The sequence below is a fragment of the Ostrea edulis genome, chromosome 2, assembly GCF_947568905.1.
Source record: "Ostrea edulis chromosome 2, xbOstEdul1.1, whole genome shotgun sequence".
In the NCBI taxonomy this organism is placed as follows: Eukaryota; Metazoa; Mollusca; class Bivalvia; order Ostreida; family Ostreidae; genus Ostrea; species Ostrea edulis.
The window spans coordinates 107,833,858-107,859,621 of NC_079165.1; the positions used below are offsets into that span (position 1 = coordinate 107,833,858).

General features: G+C 36.0%; 1 protein-coding gene across 11 annotated transcripts in view; it reads right to left on the reverse strand.

Moving 5' to 3' along the window:
• Positions 1-25,764, reverse strand: part of LOC125678769 (uncharacterized) — a 167,369-nt gene that overhangs the window by 118,778 nt on the left and 22,827 nt on the right. For all 11 annotated transcript variants that reach the window (XM_056156011.1, XM_056156010.1, XM_056156016.1 and 8 more), the window contains exon 2: positions 16,234-16,518. In XM_056156011.1, the coding sequence (XP_056011986.1) occupies positions 16,234-16,518 (285 nt within the window). The remainder of the gene's footprint in view (positions 1-16,233; positions 16,519-25,764) is intronic.

The following is a 25,764-nucleotide window of genomic DNA, read 5'->3' on the forward strand; positions in this document are numbered from 1 at the left end:
GTTTTTAATACAAAAGGCTTGCTCAAAAGGCACGTTTCGAGTTCATCCGGAACACCCGGGATTTTTCACATTTAGCCACGCCGATCACGTGACATGAACAAAATGTTCCATTCTCTCACCAGAGGGCGCGTTACGCAAGCTTCACATACACCTCTGTCAACGCTTGGAATCATGTGAAAATATAATCACATGATATAAACAATCATTCTCGGTTTCCTTTTCCTTTAAAAGTTCTGGCAACAGGTGATTATTACATCAGGCTCTTTTTATAGCCCACTGGCACTTTAATAAGTACATATTTACCATTTAGCTGTTTGTCTCTTATTTAACAAGTTTTATCGTATTTTTACAACCTCTCTTACTTTTGATTCCATGTTTACATTTAAATCTCCACCACGTGTACGTCCTACATTCATGCGCATATTACGAAGTAGTTCCAAATTTATGATCAGAAAACGGCGAATTTAAACAATTTACAGTAAGCATCATTATTTAATTGTACCAAAAACATATCATAATATTACTAAATATTTAGTCCAAAACATAAATGTTGGATAATAGAAACTTTTACAAGATTTCTGTAAAAAGCTGTTGACAGAGGTGTAGTGTGAGGAGCGCACGGAACTCTGGGTAGAGAATGAAAATGTTTAGCAGGGGTACTTCCAGTTGATATTGTTTACTCTGGTAACAAAACTGTCTTTAACAAAATATGCATTTTGTGGCACGAAAGGTCGCAATTCAGATAATGGAAAGAAAGGGGTGTATATCTACTTTGGATGATCTTAAGGTTGATCGATCCTCATGTGACGTCATAGGTTTTTGCAAAAATCTTAATAAATTAAACTTTGCGCATGATAGAAATATATCTTTCTGAGGAATATTATTCACTGGATATAATAAAAAAAATCTGGTATACTATTAAAACTGAAAAAGTTTATATTTTCCATAGATAATCAATTATTTATGATTTTAAAAATGTTGTCAAGGGCAATAACTCCTGTGTCGGAATTTCCTCAACTGGATGTCTATTATACATTGGTTTCCCTAATATCCATCATTAATCTATACTTAAGTATTGAATTCTTATTGGGAGTTGAACTATGTTCAATCTCCCTGGGTCATCACGCACTTTTCTGCGCAGTAATTTGTATTGATTTGTATAGTGGTCGTCAGCGGGGGTTCTGTGTCAGCTGATTTACTCCTAGGTAAATCAACATAAACTTTTATAAACATCCGCCATTAAATAATCCATGTAACTTTTCTGAATTAATCTAATTTTGATAATTGACATGTAAATAAATACAATGATATTGTATTCAAATCAATTTGAATACAAGATTTCGATCAAATTGATACTGATAGACATAGAAAAATAAAAGATAAGGTTGAAAATTGTCCTTTGTAGCGCAGCGTCACCTATAAACATTGATAGGGAAACGAACGACAACTGCACACAAGCCCTATTGACACCGTGGCGCGAAATATCGAATATGGTGCGAAACCTCAGAAAATTTACAAGAAATAACTCTACAACATTGTGTATGTGTATATATTTGTTTTTTTTTTTAATATGATATAAAAAATGCTTGATGTTACATGTAGATTGCATTAAAACACGTCATTCCCAGTCAACAACTTTCGATTGGGATCGGAATACGAAATAAAATTTCTTATATCCGGTGGCAAAGTGAAACTGCTTCATGCTTCAAGTTATTGAATTACGTAGTAATTGCACGTTACACATTAGAGAACTGTTCCTTTTAATAAAGAAAGTCACAAAATAGATACAAAATGAGTGTACCTTATTCATTACTGTTACCGAGCTTTCGTCGACTATAATCTCGAAATGGCGTGTTTCGCTGCGCTTGATGACGGTAAGGTCCACATTTTCTACGTGAGTAGTGTGATATTTGTTTATGAATTTTTCGTGCATACATGGTATGACTCGGCTAGGAATAATGGAAACTTTCTCACCTATGTATGTAAAGACATATTAATCTCTATTTTTAAAAATGTAGAACACTTTTATCAAATGACAATGTTTGAAAACGCTTAGAGCCCCGATGTCAGAATTTCCTTTTCCAAGACATCAATATGTCAAATTCATTATCCTTTTTTAATAGTATGTACCATATTTTGTACCAGTTATCCATTTTGAATCCCCTATTACAATGGGATTTTGCTGCACTCTGTAATGTTTGAGTGGATGTCATGAGTGTGTGTCAAACACAAATTTTAAGAGCATGGGATAAGGTGCTGCCATGTATTACTTCACTATCAAAGTTTAACCCAGTTGCCACAATGTTGAATTTATGCTGCAAAAAGGATTGGAATTGTTCTGGTCAAAACACATTGTTTATTTGTCTACAGATGAAAGAGACATGAGGATTCTCCCTCACAAACTGAAAAAAAAAATAGTTATGGATCTTGTACATGTATAGTTTATTAATCACTGTAGATTTCCAGCATCACAAGTCTGATTCCACTATATGCTTTCCATACTGTCAGGTTCATTCACCCCCTGTTTGAGCCACAGTATAATATCCCAAATACCTTGGCAATAAATAACATTATTTGACTAGTGTTTCATTTTTAGCGGAGTTGCGATGAAGTCGAACTCGGCTTATGATTTGATGAAGTGCCTTTGGGCGGGCAGGCGGGCACGCATCAACATTTCATTTCCGCACCAAAGCTCTTGAGCAAATTATAGGATCTCATTCAAACTTAGATGGATTGTCACCCTCAGTAAGATGAGGAAGCCTATCAATTCTGGGGTCACTAGGTCAAAGGTCAAGGTCACTGGCTATAAATAGACTGAAATTTGGAGAAAATTTTGTTTTCCGCACCATAGCTCTTGAACGAATTATAGGATCTCAATCAAACTTAGATCGATTAAGTAAGACAAGAAGCCTATCGATTCCGAGGTCACAAGGTCAAAGTCACAGTGGCTATAAATAGACTGAAATTTGGAGAAAATTTTGTTTTCTGCACTATAATTTTTTAACAAATTATAGGATCTCAATTAAACTTAGATGGATTATCGCCCTTGATGAGACAAAGAAGCCTATTGATTTTGGTCAAGGGTTAAAGGTCAAGGTCACAAAAGATTTAAGTCGGCTGAAATTTATGTACGCAAAATTTTGCTCCCTGCTTGATAATTCTTGAAAACTTTTCTGCTGGTTCCATCTATGCCCATTCCTTGCGCAACTCGACTTGTGCATTTCCGATGCCCGACAATTTTTTATTTTTTTGCATTTCATTTATTTTGAGTTATTATAAAATTATTTACCATTCCATAATTCCATTGATCCTCTACAGGACTGTAGTATACTCAGGTGACAGTTTAGCATATTGGACTACCTTTTCAAGTAATGAATCCTTAGAATTAGCTATAACTAGGATTAAACTTGAATGTATATATACAGGGGAAAAACTTCTTCATAACTGCAAGGCATTGATAACCATATTGATTTGAATGTTTGGGCCATAATATGTGGTCACATTTTTCATGAGAATATAAAGGGGTGAAATTCTAGAAAACAACATGACTTCAGTTACTCGAGGAGCGTTGTGGCCCATGGGCCTTCCATTATCCATGTTTGCTGTTGTAACGCTTTGAAAAACAACAACAGTTGATTTGTATCTAAAATCATAATAATATTCAGTCATTTATCCCCCTACCCTTCCAGTACTATCTTTTCTAACTGAATTTCCACAATGTTCAACTCCCACGAGTACTTTAAGTACTTTGATTTTTGGATGTCGGCGGTAGTATAACAGCACCTGGCCGTGCCGACAAATTATCATACCGCGCGTATGATAATTTGTCGACACGGCCAGGTGCTGTTATACTACCGCCGACATCCAAAAATAAGAATTCAATACTTATATTTACATTCTTTATTCGTCCCATTTAAAATTTCGCGCCCTTCAGAAATGGTGGGGGTAATACACGGAAGAGCCAAACTCGGTTGTGCTACTATGAAAAGTATAGTGCATTTGGATATTACAAGAAAAAGATATTCTCTTTGACAAAATAAATTTATTTAATTTGCTTTAAAGTTAGAAGTTAATTCATGTATTTATATTTATTAAAAAATCTTATTAAGATATTTTAATTGTTGCTATGATTGATACCTTTGCTTGTGGCTGATCAGAGGAAATGGGTGTTTCAGGCATTTCAAGTTTTTCTTCAACATGTAGATTTACATTTAAGTGACTGCTTTCTGGTAAATTCACCAGCAACGAATCAAAATCAGTTTGAGAAAACAGTTCTAAGATGTCCATATCCTCAAAATTTAAATTGAAATTAGGTTGCAATTCATCATCCATTTTGAAGTCATGTAGTTTCTATTTACAATGTTTACATGTAGCAGACTACATGTAAATGTAGTTCCTGTTTTGTATTCATACGCAGTGATAAGGTTTAGAGTGTGTTATAGGAATTTGAATGCTGTAGATTTCCAATGCATTTCAATGATGAGAAATACACTGAATGTAAATATATATTTATGAATTAGCAGGGTTTTTTTTAAAACTGTTGATATTTAAATTTTGTCATTTCAACAAGTTTTCATCTATTTTTATTATTCTGTTTAACAAAAATGTGTGATTTCCTGATGCTGATATATACTTCTGTTTTTGTATGTCACACATCTTTAAAAAGGTGGCAACATAAATATTTTCTTTGGTTATTAATTGAATTAAACTATATTGAGTGGAAATTAATAAAGTTTTTCCACTTTTAACCATTCATATTGATAAGTCACATGAGGATGGAGCTACCTTAAAGTTCACCCTTTCCCAACCCTGGAAAAAATGTCCATGCAGAGGAAACAATGGCGTCATTTCTTTAGAAAACCACGAGCAGCAGAGCAGTGCAGAAAATTAGAGCAATTACTACATTCCATAAAAGCTGAACCAACACAGAAGCATCCCTGTTCTAGCCATTTCACCATATGAAAGGCGAAGATAACAAACAGTGATGAAGTTTTAAGAAAGCCAAGAGGTTTGTACTGCCCTTTACAAATATATACTGTGCGACATTAAAATAGGCCTAGTTGATACCCTCGTCCACATAGATCTGAGCAATGTATGCATTTTACAATGGTGATCATGTGGCACTAAATTGATAGTAGCTATTATCATATATCAGAGAATTTACACTTCGAACTCATGGTTTAGGCTCATATCAGGCAGTACTCTCAGCGTTTCAGTAGGTGCTCGGCGTGGGAATCAAAACACGTGAGACCGCACTGTACATGGGTGTTCCACGTGGTGGACTCGGCAATTATTTTGTGGGCCTAGTGTTGGCATTGGTTTGAAGTCGGCGTTACCCAGTATCATTGTGCAGTGAGAGACCTGTAAGTCCGGGACTGGAAGCGGAGGGGTTGTTCGTGCTGTATGGAGGCCTGGTTGTGCCAAGTGTGATGTGGCGTTAAATTGAATTGTGCTGAGTAGCCAAACTTTCATATTGAGTTTCAGTAAATTAACATTTTATCAAAAAGGAATTTGAGAAATTTTGTATTTACAAAACGTAATTTACTACTGTTTAACTTTTTCTGTAGTTAGCGGAATTTGCTACTATTTGAACCATTTTGTAATACATTTATTACCAGTTACATTTTCAGCCTGGAATGACATATTTGTTGTATTGACTATATTGAATTGTATTGACAGTTATACGTTATATTGATTGTCAATATTGCCAGGTTTATTATACCAATTTATATTTTCTTTCTCGGTGAGAGAGTATGGGTGTGGGTCTGTGAAAGTGTAATTTCTTTGTTTTTCAAACATCTTTGTATTTCTTATCTTATTGCTAAATAAATTTTATTTTTATTTATTCTACAATTTATCATTTTCTCTATTGCCTACACAAAATCCAAAAAGAACTTCATTACAGCCTATTATCGCCCTACCCTACCCCCGGGGGCCATGAATTTAACAAAATGTCAGAAAGCTTTCATGTAAATTTAAAATTTCTGGCCCAAAATGGCATCGGCGATGTTCTTTATTAGCCCAAGCATTTCACTTCAGATTCGTCAGTGGAGTAAACTTTTCCAATCCGTGTTTAACACCAGTGTTATGAAATACACGTGTTTTTTTTAAAACTCGAGCGATTCGCGTAACTCAAATGCAAATTGTTCAATCAAACGTGCCCATGTACAAGTACTTCTTGATCAGAGTATAGTTGAACGCTTTATTTACATGTTATTTATTACCTAATTCAAACGCTTCAGAGACGTCTGTAGTTTTACAGGATATTGCTCACCCATTCGGGGGAATTGAAGATGATTGCAAGTTTGATATCTGTTTGCAATGACTAAAGAACAGAATAAATTTTGGGACATGCTGCTAAAAATTGAAAATTTATCTAATCATGTATTTCATTGAAAAAAAAAATTATCGGACACTTAATTGGTCCGGCCAATAACTGATATTGATCGGACCAAAACAAAAATTACCGAACATTTGACAATGTCCGACGGACCTTCGGAATCACTGGTTTCATAATTAAAATTAATTCAGTAAAGGGTCAAATAAAATATTATGAAGCCTTGTTCCGAAAGTTCCCCGGGGAATGGAAGTCGGCATATGAGATGCTGAGCAATATTGTATGTATATAGAAGGTCTTAAAATCACCTTTTTAATACAACTGTTAAGCTGTTTAATCACGATTTTTATTACATGCACTTTAGATCGTCGTGTATAACTTTATTCCAATGACTGTCACAGTTAAGTTACTCCCCTTTACGTGTACGGCGTGCCGTAAACACCACAAAATATCGATGGTTTACTAAAACATTTCAGTCTAAATTTGAAATATTTCCCATTGTCCGATTTTTTGTATGTTGTTATAACCACGCTTTTGTTTATTAAATTCCATCGAGTTTGTTTCTGTTGCAATTACTTTGAGGTGATTTGCTAGATTGACTAGACTATATGAAAAGGTGTTGCTGTTAAGAATGATTATCATAGCACAACCATTTAATGCAAAGTTAGATAAGTTCAAACATTTTCATTGCAATCTTGGTATTGTATTGCATGTGTTAATCATAATGGTGAATTTTTTTTTTTAATTTCTTCATTTATGCACTTATTTACATGTATTTGTTAGATTTTAATCAAATTAATCTAAGAGAATATACTATATACAGTCCCTGAAATGTTCTTCTTTCCCACTTGAATAGTGAGCGAACGGTGAATGCACGGTGAACGAACGCAGAGCGAACAGTGAACGAACGCAGAGCGAACGGTGAATGCAATTTGGTGAACGGTGAACGAACGCTGAGCGCACGCTGAACACAAAATGATCTTTTACTCTGAATGTTTCAAATTTTTCCCTGGGATTTTACTTATTTCATAATCAAGTAATAAAATACATGTACATGTATATTTCATCAAATAATAAAAAATTAAATAAACCGGAATCGTGATACAGCATATTTTACAGTTTTGGATATATTCAATGTAATATATTTTTGTACAACTACCGAGTTAATACATGTATATATTTCATGAAATTATCGCAAATTGTACATTAATACACGCAACAGTCATACACAAACAAAAGCAAATTTCGTATGTACATTGTGTATACCATTACATGTACAGATACATTTAATGCATGGGTATAATATATAAACAATGAATGTGAAAAGGAAAACACTATAGTCTACATGTGTAGTGACATCCAGAATTAACAGGTGTTCATGTATGGCTTCAAACTTTATGAGCTCGATTGTTTGGGATACCTGTAATTAACAAACACCCACCCCCACCCCCCCCCACGAAAGGAGTCAAGATAGATGCAGTAAACAAACAATATGGACGGTTATACCCTGTGTCAACACCTCAACACTCCTAACAGTATTAAATATTCCTACTTACATTTTGTGTCACTCATTTGTCGCAGCTACATCGACCCGAGGAAATAATCAGTACAAAACTTTCTATTTTTATTATTGATGTGACCATAGATTCCAGTTAGATCATGCTACAATATTTGTATATATTTGATGTAGATAGAACTGTTTATTATACTGAACTACAGTACCCGCAACGTTATTCTTGACATTCCTATCGTGCTCTATTGTGTGTGTATCCTATCGTATCATGCGTGTATCCTATCGTGTATCAGGTTTTCCATTTTCTATCGTGTTTTGCGTTTTTCAGGTCTATCGTGTATCGTATTTTGCGTGTATAATGAGCGGTGAACTTAGAGCTTGATGCAAACTAACCCCCTCCTCGCTACACACACAATATTACTTGGTTTTATTTCATATTCAAGGTAATATACTTTAGAATAAGAGAGCTACTGAAGCATGATATCACTACATTATAGTACATTTAGTTAAGTCCCTGTATAATTTATATATTAAACATTAGGTGACAATACAAGTTTTAGAATCATTGGTTGAGAAAATTCATATAGATATCAAATAATGAATTCAATGCCGTATATATTTTAGTTTTTTTTATTTTAGCTGTGATGGCATAAAAAAACATTAATAAAATAAAAACGTACGACCGTGGATTAAAGAAATTATATGGTACAAAACCGATCAATGTTTTAAACAAATGTTACCGCGACGGGGACAGGTAACTGATAGTCATCCCGCGATGAGAACGCGGTTTTCCTGAGTTACCTATATAGATTACCGCGTTAGATTTTTCCCATCGCGGGAACGCGGAAAACAAAAAATCCGCGTTGTCCGTAATGTAGGTATATAATGAGCATTGAAATCCTTCAATATTATTATCAACATAATGTAATTATATTGTAGGTATCAAAATTTCGTTCTGTCTAAAGGCGTTTCTAAATTTACAACATTTCTATCAGGTTTTCCGTTTATTGTGAAGATCGTTTATCGTGTTTTGCGTTTATCATGTCTATCGTGAAGATCGTTTATCAGGTTTTGCGTTTATCAGGTTTATCGTGTATCCTATCGTATCGTGCGTGTATCCTATCCTATTGTGCGTGTATTGTGTCCTATCGTTTATCATGTCAAGAATAACGTTGCGGGTACTGTACCCGTAGAATGTTTAAAGGCTAATGCAAAAACGTACCAGATAAACAATTACATCTTTGCATTAAGGACAAATGTTACAAAAGTTTAAATTTGGCAAGAGTAGTAAATATCAGTTTATTGACAATGTCTTTCATAAATATAGGTGTAAAAATAGCTATATCAGTTTGACATTCCGAGTCGTACATACGGTACAATGTACATTATGTAGCATCGTTTGTTTCTTTTTTATTTTTCAATGTAGGGGGGGGGGGGGGGTGTGACTTGTTTAAAACTCTTGTCAAGCAATGCAAAATAATTATAATAATTTGTGCCCGAACTTGTAAATGCTAAATCGTGAACACAGGGGAAGAGGTTTTCATTACCTGTCAAACTACCTTATTTTTTGTACTTGGGTTAAATTCATAACGACAAGCTCTTATATTCGTCTCTCATTTACAATTGTTTTTAACAAAAGCTCAAATGAACCTTTCGGCATTCACAGTGGATAATCCTGACATTTTGTACTTTAAAATTAAATTTCTGATATATTAAGAAAGTATCCTTCCACTCTTATGCACACGTTCAATTTTCATTTTTGCCTTGCTATCAAGATTGGTCCTTTCACTTTGGTGTATACCCAAAATAGTACCCACCTGCAGGTAAAAAAATTAAAGTGCGGTTCCAAATAGGGTAGTGTTTGGGTACCTTTTGGGTACATTCCGGGTACTTTTTACGGTACCCAATGATTGTACCCCAAAAGTATCCAAAATGTACTCCAAACATTGAAAACTTAGAAAGTTGTATGGGAAAGAATAATGTACTCGAAAATATACCCGCCTGCAGGTAAAAAAAAATTTAAAGTGTGGTTCCAAATTGGGTAGTGTTTCGGGTACCCTTTGGGTATATTCCGGGTACTTTTTACGGTACCCAATGAGTACCCCAAAAGTACCTAAAGCGTACCCCAAAAGTACCCAAATGGTACCCCAAAGTGTACCCGAAAGTACCTTTGTTCTGTAAGGGATATGCCACACCTGCTGTGACACAGGACCTCGATTTTTGCGGTCTCGTCCAAAGGACCGCCCCATTTAGTGGCCTCTTACGACAAGGAAGGGATACTGAGGACCTATTCTAACCCGGATCCCCACAGGACTTTTGAATTTCTTAAATTGAGAAGATTTTTAAATAATTTGATATATCACTATGGAAAACTTTGATCCCCTATTGTGGCCCCATCCTACCCCTGGGGGCCATGCATGGCTTTTTCAAACTTGAATCTACACTACATGTACATCAAGAAGCATTCATATAAATTTCAACTTTTCTAGCCTAGTAGTTCTTTAAAAGGGGATTTTTATATGACCCCACCCTATTTTTGCCTTCATTTGAACAAACTTGAATCCCATTCACCCAAGGATGCTTTGTACCAAGTTTGAATGAAATTGGCTCAGTGGTTCGATCTTGAGACGAAGTTTCTTAAAACATGCCACATCTTTTTTTTTAAAACTAATTCTTGATTATTTCCACTTCAAAACGGGTGTGGCACTTCATTTGAACATACTTGAATCCTCTTTACCCAAGCATGCTTTTTGGCAAGTTTGGCTGAACTTAGCCCTGTGGTTGTAGAGAAGAAGTGGAAAATGTTAAAAGTTTATATAGACAGACTGATTGATGCCATACAAAAAGTGACCTGAATACCTCACTTGAACTTTGAGCTATAAAAAATCAAAAGCATTTCAATAAGAAGCTTGTATATACCGCTTTCCCAAATACACAGGATGTTATCTGTGTTACCTGCATTACCTGTGCAATTTTGTATGATTGAAATATTCATGGTAGTGATTTTTCTTGTGCAGGTTAATCGAAATGTTGATAATTAAATTTAATGAATTAAACGTAAAAATTAAAGCTCAATAAATTTATTTTATATAAATGAGAACGTTAGCCATTGAAAACTTAGGCAGAATATTCTTCATTCAAAGTTTTTTTTTGCATCCATTTGACTGCCTTCCTTCGTCGGATACCCAGTATCCGATGATGTTTGACTGCCAAACACAGTTTCCGACGGGCGTTCCTGCGTACTGTGGAAGATTTTCTGGCTATGTACCTATCATCATAGTTGAGAGGTCGTGCTAGCGATATGTCATGGCTGCTTCGCCTCTGCCAATTTTAGTTTTGTATATGTCATTAATACTGGGTATTTAGAGTTGAATCACAGACTCACGAAGTATTTTATTAGTGCATTTTCTTGTTTGGGGTCTTGCATGTTTTAATAGATTTTTTTATGATTTATTATTTTCTTTCTTTGTGCCCACTGATTCGTGACCAACAACTGTACAAAGTACTTTAAACTGTTTGTCCACTCCTATTGAGGAGTTGTACCACGTTTTCGTACAGGACTTGGAACCATTAACCGAACGAAATACTTTTACCATATTTTCAAATTTCATAGAGAAGTCGTTCCTCGAATTTTATAATAGGAACCATTAACCGTACGAAATACTTTTACCATTTTCAATTTCATAGAGAGAGGTCGCTCCACGAATTCGTTCCACGAATTCTGTACTACGACTCTGTACCAAACTTATACATGTATGATGTGTTTTGGTCGTTTGACTAATGACCACGTTCGACTAATGACCACGTTCAACGATCAACGAGGCGAGGAACTAAGGCCGGACGAAGATTAATCCGCAGAATATCGACTGTTATCGGACTACATGGCGATTTCTGTGCTGGAAAGGGCACCATATGGGGCGTAAACCATGACAACCTTCAAAGTGTGCCTAGGGAAATTCCAACTGTATTTGTATATAAAAATAGAAAAAAGGGGAGAAATAAAGCCAACAAAGAGTCTATAAACATCAGTAACCTTAAAAGGATAAAATGCAAATCTCTCACAGTGGTGAAAGGACATACAAGCATTAAAATATGTAGCATCAATCCACGATCTGTCAAAAATAAAACACTTTCATTATGTGACTTCATTGTTTCAAACGACTTTGACATTGTTGCTCTGACGGAAACATGGCTTGGAACTTTAGTGGATAAAGCATGCATGAATGAGCTTGTGCCAACTGGCTACAAGATTAAGCAGGTTCCTCGGTCTGGAGGTAACCGTGGCGGGGGAGTTGGAATCATCTGCAAGTTAGGCATCAATCTATGTGTAACTGCAACCAGTAGAGACAACCATTATTCTACCTTTGAGTTGCTAGATTGCAATGTAATTATAAAGAGTTACTCATTACATATAGCTGTTGTGTATAGACCACCACCTACACAAAAAATGGATTAACCACTAGTGTATTCCTGGATCAAGAATGGCCAAAGTTTTTAGCAGATTGCGCTACAACACATAGGAGCATCATAATAACGGGAGATTTGAACCTGCATCTTGACATTCCAACACATAGAGACACAATGAGGTTCAATAGTATCCTGCAGTCTTGCGGCATGCAGCAACATGTGAATGAACCAATGCATGTCCGTGGTCATACACTGGATGTGATCATTACCAGAGATACTGACAATATTGTTTCCACGGTGGAAGTGATCAATTCTGGTTTATCAGACGGTTCTGGTAATGTGTTATGTGATCATTTCGCAGTAATCTTCAATGCATGCGCCTCCAAGCCTGCTCCTTTGAGGAAAACAGAAAGTTACTTACAGAAAACTCAGATCCATCAATGCGGAGTCTTTCTGGAAGGATATTGAAGTGTCAAAAGTTCTGAAGGACTCCCTAAAATCTGTGGACATTGAAGAGCTTGTTGCTACATACAACAGAGAACTTTCATTTCTTGTTGAAAAGCATGCTCCACAATGCACAAAAACAATTATAATTAGACCTACCTGCTCCTGGTACACTGAAGAACTTCATGAGGCAAAACATCTGAGGCATAAATTGGAACGCAAATGGCAAAGGACAAGACTCACAATCGATCATGACATTTATAGAAATCAGTGTAGTAATGTGAACAAATTGCTCAGACAGGCTAGACTAAATTACTACACAGAAAAACTATCACCAGGTCAGCAAGACCCAAAGACTCTATTTAAAGTGACAAAGTATTTGTTGGAAGGTCCCATTGAGGTTGTACTACCATCTGGCAAAGCATCATGTGAGCTTGCCCAAGACTTCAGTGACTTTTTCATAAATAAAATAGAGTGTATAAGAGATAATATAAATTCAAAGTCTCAGCCTGAAATATGTACGTACAATCTCGAGGCAGACGTAGACACGACCATGACTCTCCTGGAGGAGTTCAACTCTGTTACAGAGGAGGAGGTACAGAGAATAATCAAGCATTCACCTTATAAATCGTGTGAGCTAGACCCAATACCAACATGGCTTTTAAAATCTTGTTTGCAAGAACTTCTACCAATTCTGACAAACATTATAAACCTATCACTTAAATTTGCAAGTGTACCAGCAGTATTCAAAAAAGAACATATAAAACCTCTTCTGAAAAAAGCAAATCTTGAACCAAATACTCTTAAGAACTATAGACCTGTGTCCAATTTGCCCTTTGTTTCAAAGGTTCTGGAAAAGGTAGTGAACTCCCGTATTGAAGACCATTTGACATTAAATAACCTTCATGAAGAACACCAGTCAGCATATAGACATCCCATTCCACGGAATCTGCACTGACTGAAGGTACAGACTGATATACTACAATCTTTCGACCAAAATGATGTCACTATACTTGTGATGCTGGATCTTTCCGCTGCATTTGACACTATCGAACACACTACCCTGTTGCACCAACTTGAACATCTGTTAGGAATAACAGACAAATCACTAGGATGGATATCATCTTACCTCAGTGACCGTCACCAAACGGTCTGCATAGATGGTGCCAAGTCAAGGCCAGTGAAAATGAATTTCAGTGTGCCGCAAGGATCAGTGCTGGGTCCCAAATTCTATACAATGTACACAAAACCAATTGGTTCCATCTGTAGATATCATGAACTTGATCACCATTTTTATGCTGATGACTCTCAGCTTTATCTGTCTTTTAAACCTAGGGGCATAGCTACACAGGCAGAGACATTACATCGTATTGAGGTTTGTCTATATGACATCGTGTTTTGGATGCATGGCACTATGTTGAAACTCAACACGGATAAGACCGAGGTCATTGTGTTTGCATCTGATCGTAATGCAAACCTCATTAGAAACATTTCAGTGACAGTAGGTGACTCACAAATTAATCCTTCAACCTGCGTTCAAAATCTTGGTGTCATGTTTGACTCCAAGATGGATATGGAGAAACAAGTGAACTCTGTCAGCAGATCTTGTTATGCACAGTTGCGGCAAATAGGCCACATCAGAAAATATTTAACAACAGAAGCAACTAAATCTCTTGTGAACTCCCGAGTTACATCAAGGTTAGATTACTGTAACGCTCTCCTGGTTGGTGTTCCAAAGAAAGTCCTGAGCAAGCTCCAACATATTCAGAACACTGCCGCACGTCTCATATCCAGGACCTCTCGTTACAACCATATCACTCCAATACTAAGAGAACTACACTGGTTACCTGTGCAGTATAGGACACAATATAAGATACTTACTTATACATGTACTTACAAAGCCTTACATGATGAGTGCCCAACTTATATCAAACAATTACTAGAGGTATATAAGCCTACCCGAAATCTTAGGTCTATAAAACAATCAGTCACTTTAGTTATTCTAAAAAGTCGAACCGTAACATACGGAGATCGGTGTTTCAGAACAATAGCTCCAAAACTGTGGAATGCCCTTCCAGAACATGTAAGGGACTGTAGAACACTGTGTGCATTCAAGAAGTCACTGAAAACACATTTTTTCCATCAAGTTTTCTAGGACTAGTTTCTATCATTTCAGTCATTCATGTAGGTTAGATTCTGTGAAAACTAAAGACTGTGTGTCTTAGCTTTCGAGTACCATTTTGTGATGTTTTATTAAAAAAAAAAAAAATTAAAAAAAAATTGTATGTTTTAATGTATTATACCTGAGAAATTATATGCTGTGTGTGCGTGTGTGTATTTCATTATTATTGTTATTTTAATACGCCCTGAAACTGATGTTTATTCTTATCTAGCATATCTATGGTATCTTGTGTTTTCATGTTTTATATGTACAATCAGGATAGGTACAGCTATGGACTGTTTACATGTGATAACGCCTTTTATATCATTGCTTTTTAATGCTTTATCTATTTTCTATGTATTATGTGTATAACATTCTGTTGTAAGGTACATATGCATTGTAAAGCACCTTTGAGCGTACATAGTGTATGAAAAGGGTGCTATATAAATATGGTATTATTATTATTATCATCCCACGCCCCATGATGACTACATGAATATATTCCAAAACAGCTTATAAAGTTTTATTGTTTGAATAGTAGTTTTTCTGGACCGCACACCAGAATTCTCTGGCTACCAACGTTGTCTGTGTGACTCGTCCATAACGCATGGCCTACTCAAACAGGAATTCGTATTTTCCGACAGTTCCAAAACTGATCTAGATGAAGAATTTGTTCTTCCTCTGGATCCCAATTCCAACCATTATACACAAGAAAGAGCCCTTATAGCGGTTAATTTCTCTTCCGATAAGTTGAACTTTTGTCACCATGTTTCGAGGGGAAAATTACGCTTATAAATTTTCAACGTACAATGTATTTCTTCATAATTAATCTGTTTAGCATAAAATCGATGTCCGTGTAAATTATATTCAATAATCCATAATAATTATTAAAAATCTACTATTTTTCTATTATGATTTATGTAATTGTATGCAAAATTTACTACTATTATTGTGAAAAAGCCAAAACCATTTCCCAATCGAGCTGGATTATGCGGTAAGCATCAAACGATTGCACGGATGCCTTGATCGCCAGTTAAGATAGATAAGGTATACACAAAGACTAGTAACTAAATGTCCATCAATTTCTAGCATCCAATCTGAAGCTTAATTTCTCCTGATTGACAAGGGTTCACAGACCAGGTAAATTTGAAGGCGGTGCTTATTTTCTCGGTCTTTAAGAGTTCCATACCTTTACTCTTTAATAGTAAATTCAAACCCAAGTGATGCAATTGCCTGTGGATGTAACCATGGTAGGCTGAGTTTATGCTGCAGCTGTGGATCGGTGTATTGCAATCTATAACTTGAGTTTACTCAGATGACCTAAATACATTAAATGCATCGAATACTTAAAGCAAATCTACTAATACTCACTGTTAACAACTAATGGCACAGGTGATGAAGTCGCTGTCCCAAACTTACAAGACCAGTCTCCTTCATGTGTTCCTCTGGACAATGCTGCAATTGTGTAAGTTGTGATTGTTCCTGACTGGCTTAAACCAGAACCACATGATGAAACTGACCCAAACACTGTACAGCTCCCTTGTACTGCTCCTCCCAGTAGAAATTGTACAGTTTGGCTAAAATCTGTAGTATTGCATGTTAAGGTACAGCTCTGTCCATTCTCAGGATTCGCACAAATATTGATACTTTGGCAATCTGAAACATTATCAAAATGTGCATTTAAATGCCTTTAAAAACATTTTCTTTTAATATCTGTATGAATTAGAACTGTCCTTTTGGGACTAATATCCCCCTTGGATTAATTTCTTGTGTTTGTTCGGTCATATTAAGGGCTGTTCCATTAAAACATATGAGGTACCCGGGGAAGGCACTTTAAAATTTGGGTAACCATCCATAGAAGCATAAAAATGTAATGAGGGACCACTCACAGAAGCAATTTTAGATAGTGCGGCACCACCTATAGAAGTGAAATAAATGTGAAATACACTTTTTCTTTAAATTCAATATGTATGAATGACTATTTATAACCCCTGAATAGAGGTCTATTTTCAGACGTTCCCAAGCATGATAGTAAAGAGAAGAGTATCTTGGGTCTCATCACCACTCAAATAACTGGCCATCAATGAAGTTTGATCATAGAACCATCAATTTATTTTATCAAGACTGTCTTTCTTAAACACGATGAACTAAATCAATTTTATAAGTCTACCTGTTCATAAAAAGCCTAGTATTGTAAATGTTCAAAAACAACTATTCGGCCACATTTTTTAATTTATTGGTTTACGGATTTTAAAAATAAAATTTAGGGTCGGTCGGGAGAAAAATAAATAAAAATAAGATAAACATTTATAATATCTATCGTTTCATTTTCAATAAATCATTAACATTATTTCGTGAGTACAAATAAACAAAACATGTATCTTAAAAATATTAGACAAAAAATTCTTTAGAGTGACTAGTACATTAATATGAATTTTGGAAAAAAAATGCAATTTCAAATTCAGTGTATAACTATATACATGTATCTATGTTACACTTTGGTAGAACATAAGCCAAGAATGTGTAAGGTCATATCTCTTTGATGTATCCAGTATTTATATAATGTTGTTCAGTAATTTTGCTGTATTATGCTCAATAAAGATTTTACATTAACAAATTGTAAACATAAAGAAAAAAAATTAATATAAGCACTAAATTACAATCGTATGTAGTAATTCCACTTTTAGTTTCAGAATGTTTATACCCCCATGAAATAATTTTTAACCCCATTTTCCCCACATAGACATGCCCATGGAATTATCTACCATCTTTTTGAAAAAATAGTTTCTTGTTTTTCATTTTTATTTGATACTCAAATTCTTTCCACCACAAGGTATACTAATTTACGAGAAATATGCATACCTTTCTGAGTTTTATCTGGTCATATTTTTTACAGGCGTTCATCATAATATCAAAAGCATCTAACAATTTCTCACACTGTTAACTATTCCCTGTTAGGATTTTTGACGGCAGAGATGCACGTACATGTATTCAAATACATTTATTATGACAGTCACTAGTTAGAATAATCTAAATGTGTCTCGGTACAGGTCCTCACCACACTCAAACCGGGTCCGTAGGACATTATCACTTTAACGATAGAACATCCAATCTAGTAAAGTCGCGAACAACTGTACCTTCCTCTCATCTTTAAACACCCAAATAGCACTGCATTTTGTGTTATGTTAGCAGCAAGAATACCGCCAATTGTATAAGAAATATTTATTTCTATCAATTCCTTTTTTTTTTCGTGATGAAATGCCATCTGGCATCTGTTTCGTCGCCAAGAATGATATAGGTATCGTTACTGTCATCGTCTGTTTACATGGTTTTTAAAAATACGGAATAAAGATATTTCACAAAACGAATAGTGATTACCAAATACAATTCAATACGTCTGCGTTTCACGATTTTCTATTCGTAAAATTGAAAATGCATTTTATTTTTATTTTCGATTTGAAATGTTGTGTAGAATCGGCAGAATTAAAAAAAAAAAACGTTTCAATGGACCACGAGCACGTTTCGTTTTCCATTTTGGACAAGGGAGATAATCCTAATTTCAGGTCGCTATAATTTTAGAGTCAAACCGGAAACTATAACCGAATCGCGGAACCTCATCGACCGAGATAAAATGAAGACAGAAAACGGCGTTTGTTTCACATTCTACTTTCAACCATTCCCTTCTCTTGTTGCATTCCTCTCAGTTTCGGTAAAAAAAATAAAGATTTTATCAAAACAACCACCCACAGATGCAGTTTTCTGGCAGTAGGTACCCACCATAGATGCAATTTTCTACCAATGACAAGCACCCATAGATTTTTTTTTTAATTGCCGTCCCCGGGTACCTCATATGTTTTAATGGAACAGTCCTAACCACATATTAGAGGTAAGATCAACTTATCTGACATCAAATGAGATGGGAATGGACAACAAAGCTTTGTTTTCATTCGACACATGTGTGGTCAAGCACAGGAACTGCATGGTATTTTTGTCTGTTATAATAATAGTAAGGATCTTATACCATACCATCCCCTAATAAGGGGTACTAATGATACACAATTTCTGAGTTGCTCAATAGCTCTTTCCCTTTGTTGAACTCTTAAGCACAATGAGACTTACACACAATGGACGGAAAACTTCATCAATGCGCATTGATGAAAAAGTTCTTCGTCCAATTTTTCGTTTGATACATGTATCAAATAAAGAATTATAAGTTTCATTTTTATACACCCGTCGAAGACGGGACGTATTATGGTATGGCGTCGTCCGTCTGTCTGTCCGGACCTTGTGGGCAGGATACAGACTGAACCATAAGCCCTAGGACTTTACATCTTGGTACATTTGATCACCATGATGAGAGGAAGATGCCTATTGTTTTTCAAGGTCAAAGGTCAAAGCCGTAGTATCACTTATTAGGAAAACCTTGTGGGCAGGATACAAACCGAACCGTAAGCTCCAGGATATTATAACTTGATATATTTGATCACCATGATGAGAGGAAGATGCCTATTGTTTTTCAAGGTCAAAGATCAAGGTCGTAGTATCACTTATTAGGAAAACCTTGTGGGCAGGATACAAACCGAACCGTAAGCTCCAGGATATTATAACTTGGTATATTTGATCATCATGATGAGAGGAAGATGCCTATTGTTTTTCAAGGTCAGAGGTCAAAGGTCAAGGTTGTAGTATCACTTATTAGGAAAATCTTGTGGGCAGGATACAAACCGAACCGTAAGCTCCAGGATATTATAACTTGGTATATTTGATCATCATGATGAGAGGAAGGTGCCTATTGTTTTTCAAGGTCAGAGGTCAAAGGTCAAGGTCGTAGTATCACTTATTAGGAAAACCTTGTGGGCAGGATACAAACCGAACCGTTAGCATATTTATGAAGTAGCGCATTCTAAGGCTATCCCTCTTTATATCTTGATATCCATTTCTACAAGCATAATAATGAATTAGCTCACAGAGGACAGTGCTAACTTCACTAAAATATGAATCCCACTAAAATATGTTTTCCTTGAGCAAAATCTACGGGCGTATTATGCCACGTTGGCGTTGCTCTTGTTTATCATTTAATTTTGTTTTTGAGATAGAAAAACAAATAGTTTCTCTCATCAAAAAGCTTGAATTAACGTTTTTGATTGATTGATTGAATATTGTTTAACGTCCCTCTCAAGAATATTTCACTCATATGTAGACGTCACCACTGCCGGTGAAGGGCTGCAAAATTTTGGCCTATGCTTGGCGCTTATGGCCATTGAGCAGGGAGGGATCTTTATTGTGCCACTCCTGCTGTGACACGGGACCTCCGTTTTTGCAGTCTCATTGCGGCCCATTTAGTCACCTTCTACATCAAGCAAGGGGTACTGAGGACCTATTCTAATCCGGATCCCCACGGAATTAACGTTTTTGAAATGGCATGTAGGAACAATGAAAACAATAACAAAACTGGCTGTGCGTTCAGTTCAGGTATAGTTACTCCAAATTAAAGGTGCAATGGTCAAAAGCTGAATTCGATATAAAGGAATAAAACAAGTTCTGACTGCATGGATGCATGCTGCATGGCGTTCGAGGAGACGTTGAACACTGGTTGTATCATAGAAACGGTGGAATTCGACTCGGCTCCATTTCATCATCAAGTAAAAAGCTCAACACCCAGAGTTTTATCCAGCATTTAGATGTTACTACCAATTTTATATTTAAGGGAATTTTTGAGAATATAGTCATGAGCTTCCAGGTGATGGGGGACATCCATGGAATATAATATCCACAGATTATAACAGCCATATAAAGTGATTGATTACTCATTTTATCTAGACTATATTGTAAGTCTGACAATTATAGAAAATTGATTCTTATACAAATTTGTGAAGTTTCTACAAATGAAGGGGATTTTTTTATTTGTGGAAGGGGAAATATCCATTTGTTGCCAAAGGGGAAAGGTACCTTTTACCGGTAGTAAAAACAACCTAGATAAATCCCCGACACCTCTTCATCTAAATTGCCCACTTTGACTGAGCCCCATATAACGCTAGTGTTAAATCTAAAGCAAACTAGCATAGCGTCGCGCCATGCTCCTTTTGGCTGTCGCCATGCCCTTTCTAATTGCACCATGCCCTTTTTTCTCTATATTTGGAAAAAAAAAATTGTTAATTTATATAAACAATTGTTTTTTATTTCACAAGGTTGATTGAAAAGTTATTCTATTACACGTACTATCATAGTATGATACAATGAAAGTGGCCCAAAATTGCCTTGCCACGACGAAAAGTGCTCTTTTGAACATATGATATGTGTGCTCTCTCTAGATCCTAGATTTAACACTAAACGCAGTTTAATTTCATTAATATCTCACAGATCAAAAGTCTTTGCATGCTCAGTCATGTTATCGAATTCGTAAAGCAGACGATAGGCCTACATACCCGGAACTCGTGTTTACAATCTGTCTACATCTACCGGTCAGTGTCCGAAGCTACGTACTCCATCAAGTTAACTATTCTCCCATGTCATCACTAGACCTATCCCATACCAAAATAAAGTACAGTATACTTTAATGATACTTTTATACCATACAAAAGTGTACTTTTTAGAAAAAGGTCAGAAAAAGTATATTTTTTTTGTACTAGACCAGGTTGCTTCTGAAAGCTGGTGACCTTTTTTTGTACTTATTTTGGACTTTGTTTTTATCCAGTGTACTTTTTCTGTACTGTTTAGGACTTCGTTTTTTCCAATCATGCTTTTTCTGTGCTAAATATTAACTTAGTTTTTTTCCTGTGTACTAAAAATGACCTTTATTGGAACTTATATTTTTTGGCAAAATAAGTCAAATAAACGGTGTACTTCTTTTGTACTCATTTTGGACTTAGTCATTTTACACTGTCATAAAAATGACCTTTTATGGGACTTAATATATTTGACGAAATTTTTTGCATTGCCAGAAGAAAATAAATAAATTCCAATTTTTTTTCAAAAGGGAAAGAGAGGAAATCAATTTCATATTCTCTAAAAATTGTATTTTCAATGATGTAACATTCAAACTGTGAAACAATATTAAATAATTTACATTAAATATTTCACACTGACTTGGTGAATGATTAATCTGAAATCTATAACAAATTGAAAAATTACATATCACTCTCTGTAAAAGTATATCAATCAGAGCATTTATAGACAGATCTATATTATGATCACCTGAGCCCCCCCCCCCCCCCCCCCCCAAAAAAAAACATTTTAAAAAGTCTTGAGTCTGCAAATTTTATAAGTTGTAATCTCTGAACTCAACAAATTATTTCTCCACTTTGTTTGGGTTTACTGCAAGTGGCACTTGCTATTGCACACACTGAAAAATCAGTAAAGTCCTACACATTAATGGCTATCAACTGTCCAGAGCTTGGTGTCGAAGAAATAATGTCACTGAAAGATGTGCTGTGCAGAATATGAGTATTTACTTCACATTATCCACATTATCTCCATTACAATCACTAAAGCATAGAATGATGGACCACAACAGTTCTCATTACACTATGATGAATGAACATAGTGTTTTAAGTTTCACAAAGCACCTCGCGTCTAAAATCATGTTCCCTAAAACGAACCACACTACTGTCTCGCTTGTACTCCACAAATTTTAAGGACATTTTGTTGATGAGCATAGTTCGTTTGAAAAACCATCATTGAATGCACAATAGGCAGACTATGGTAAGCACCTATAACAGACACTTAATCAGTTTACACTGTCTTGTTGACTGATGTTTCTTCTCCATGGCATCTGACATTCCCTTGAAAAATTCTTGCTCGCAACTTCCATAATTTAAAGTTTGTGTCATCTTGTGGAGGGATTGATTGGCATCAGAAATGTCAGATACCTGAAAATGAAATACAAGAAATCAACTGAAATTGAACACTTTCTCTATGGTTTTAATTTAAGAAAATAAAATTTCATTTTCGAAAATAAATGAGCATGAACTTGTTACTGTTACGTTTTATACCAGCATACTTCATGAAGCATGTTAGCACTTCAACAAAAGTATGCTGATGTGCAGCATTGTTGTTCATACCATGCATTCATTCTAAAGATGTCTGACACTTTGATGTCCAGGTTCACAGAGTATTAATTTTTTTTTTTTTATTGAACCGCAGGGGTATACATCTTCAATTTCCTCTAATGAAAGAATTTTTTTTAAAACTGTAACACAGGCACCTGAAATTTTATCATTAAGTTGCAAATAAAGCCCTAGATTAAATAAGAGGCCCATGGGCCACATCGCTCACCTGAGTCACCTTGGCCCATATCTGAAGACTTTCCATATATATTTGCGTGTAAAACATTAGTCCCTATTATGGCCCCAACTACCCCTGGAGGCCACGATTTTTGCAAATTTGAATCTACACTATGTCAGAAAGCTTTCATGTAAATGTCAACTTCTTTGGCCCAATGGTTCTTGAGAAGAAGATTTTAAAAGATTTTTCCTATATTTGTATGTAAAACTTTGACCCCCCCCCCCTCACTTGTGGCCCCATCCTACCCCCCAGGGGCCATGATTTCAACAAACTTGAATCTGCACTATGTCAGAAAGTTTTCTTCTAAATATCAGCTTTTATGACTCGATGGTTATTGAGAAGAAGTTTGTAAGTAAAACTTTGATCCCCCTTCTGGCTCCATCCTACCCCCGGGGGCCATGATTTGAACAAACTTGAATCTGCATTATGTCAGAAAGTTTTCATATAAAAATCAGCTTTTCTGGCTCAGTGATTCTTGAGAAGAAGATTTTTAAAGATTGTTCCTATATATTTGTATATAAAACTTTGATCCCCTATTGTGGCCCCATCCAACCCCCCCGGGGCCCATGATTTGAACAAACTTGAATCTGCATTATGTCAGGAAGCTTTCATGTAAATCTCAGCTCTTCTGGCTTAGTGGTTCTTGAGAAGAAGATTTTTAAAGTTTGTCCCTATATATTTGTATGTAAAACTTTGATCCCCCCTTGTGGCCCCATCCTACCCCCGGGGGCCATGATTTGAACAAACTTGAATCTACACTATGTCAGAAAGTTTTCATGTAAAAATCAGCTTTTCTGGCTTAGTGGTTCTTGAGAAGAAGATTTTTAAAGATTTTTCCTATATATTTGTATGTAAAACTTTGATCCCCCCTTGTGGCCCCATCCTACCCCCGGGGGGCCATGATTTGAACAAACTTGAATCTGCAACATGTCAGGAAGCTTTCAGGTAAATTTCAGCTCTTCTGGCCCAGTGGTTCTTGAGAAGATTTTTCCTATATATTTGTATGTAAAACTTTGATCCCCTATTGTGGCCCCATCCAACCACCCAGGGCCCATGATTTGAACAAACTTGAATCTGCATTATGTCAGGAAGCTTTCATGTAAATCTCAGCTTTTCTGGCTTAGTAGTTCTTGAGAAGAAGATTTTTGAAGTTTTTCCCGATATATTTGTATGTAAAACTTTGATCCCCCCTTGTGGCCCCATCCTACCCCCGGGGGCCATGATTTGAACAAACTTAAATCTGCATTATGTCAGAAAGTTTTCATGTAAAAATCATCTCTTCTGGCTCAGTGGTTCTTGAGATGATTTTTAAAGATTTTTCCTATATACTTGTATGTAAAACTTTGATCCCCTATTGTGGCCCCATCCGACCCCCGGGGCCCATGATTTGAACAAACTTGAATCTGCATTATGTCAGGAAGCTTTCATGTAAATCTCAGCTTTTCTGGCTTAGTGGTTCTTGAGAAGAAGATGTTTAAAGTTTTTCCCTATATATTTGTATGTAAAACTTTGATCCCCCCCTTGTGGCCCCATCCTACCCCCGGGGGCCATGATTTGAACAAATTTGAATCTGCACTATGTCAGAAAGTTTTCATGTAAAAATCAGCTTTTCTGGCTCAGTGGTTCTTGAGAAGAAGATTTTTAAAGATTTTTTCTATATATTTGTATGTAAAACTTTGATCCCCCCTTGTGGCCCCATCCTACCCCCGGGGGCCATGATTTGAACAAACTTGAATCTGCATTATGTCAGAAAGTTTTCATATAAAAATCAGCTTTTCTGGCTCAGTGATTCTTGAGAAGAAGATTTTTAAAGATTGTTCCTATATATTTGTATATAAAACTTTGATCCCCTATTGTGGCCCCATCCAACCCCCCCGGGGCCCATGATTTGAACAAACTTGAATCTGCATTATGTCAGGAAGCTTTCATGTAAATCTCAGCTCTTCTGGCTTAGTGGTTCTTGAGAAGAAGATTTTTAAAGTTTGTCCCTATATATTTGTATGTAAAACTTTGATCCCCCCTTGTGGCCCCATCCTACCCCCGGGGGCCATGATTTGAACAAACTTGAATCTACACTATGTCAGAAAGTTTTCATGTAAAAATCAGCTTTTCTGGCTTAGTGGTTCTTGAGAAGAAGATTTTTAAAGATTTTTCCTATATATTTGTATGTAAAACTTTGATCCCCCCTTGTGGCCCCATCCTACCCCCGGGGGGCCATGATTTGAACAAACTTGAATCTGCAACATGTCAGGAAGCTTTCAGGTAAATTTCAGCTCTTCTGGCCCAGTGGTTCTTGAGAAGATTTTTCCTATATATTTGTATGTAAAACTTTGATCCCCTATTGTGGCCCCATCCAACCACCCAGGGCCCATGATTTGAACAAACTTGAATCTGCATTATGTCAGGAAGCTTTCATGTAAATCTCAGCTTTTCTGGCTTAGTAGTTCTTGAGAAGAAGATTTTTGAAGTTTTTCCCGATATATTTGTATGTAAAACTTTGATCCCCCCTTGTGGCCCCATCCTACCCCCGGGGGCCATGATTTGAACAAACTTAAATCTGCATTATGTCAGAAAGTTTTCATGTAAAAATCATCTCTTCTGGCTCAGTGGTTCTTGAGA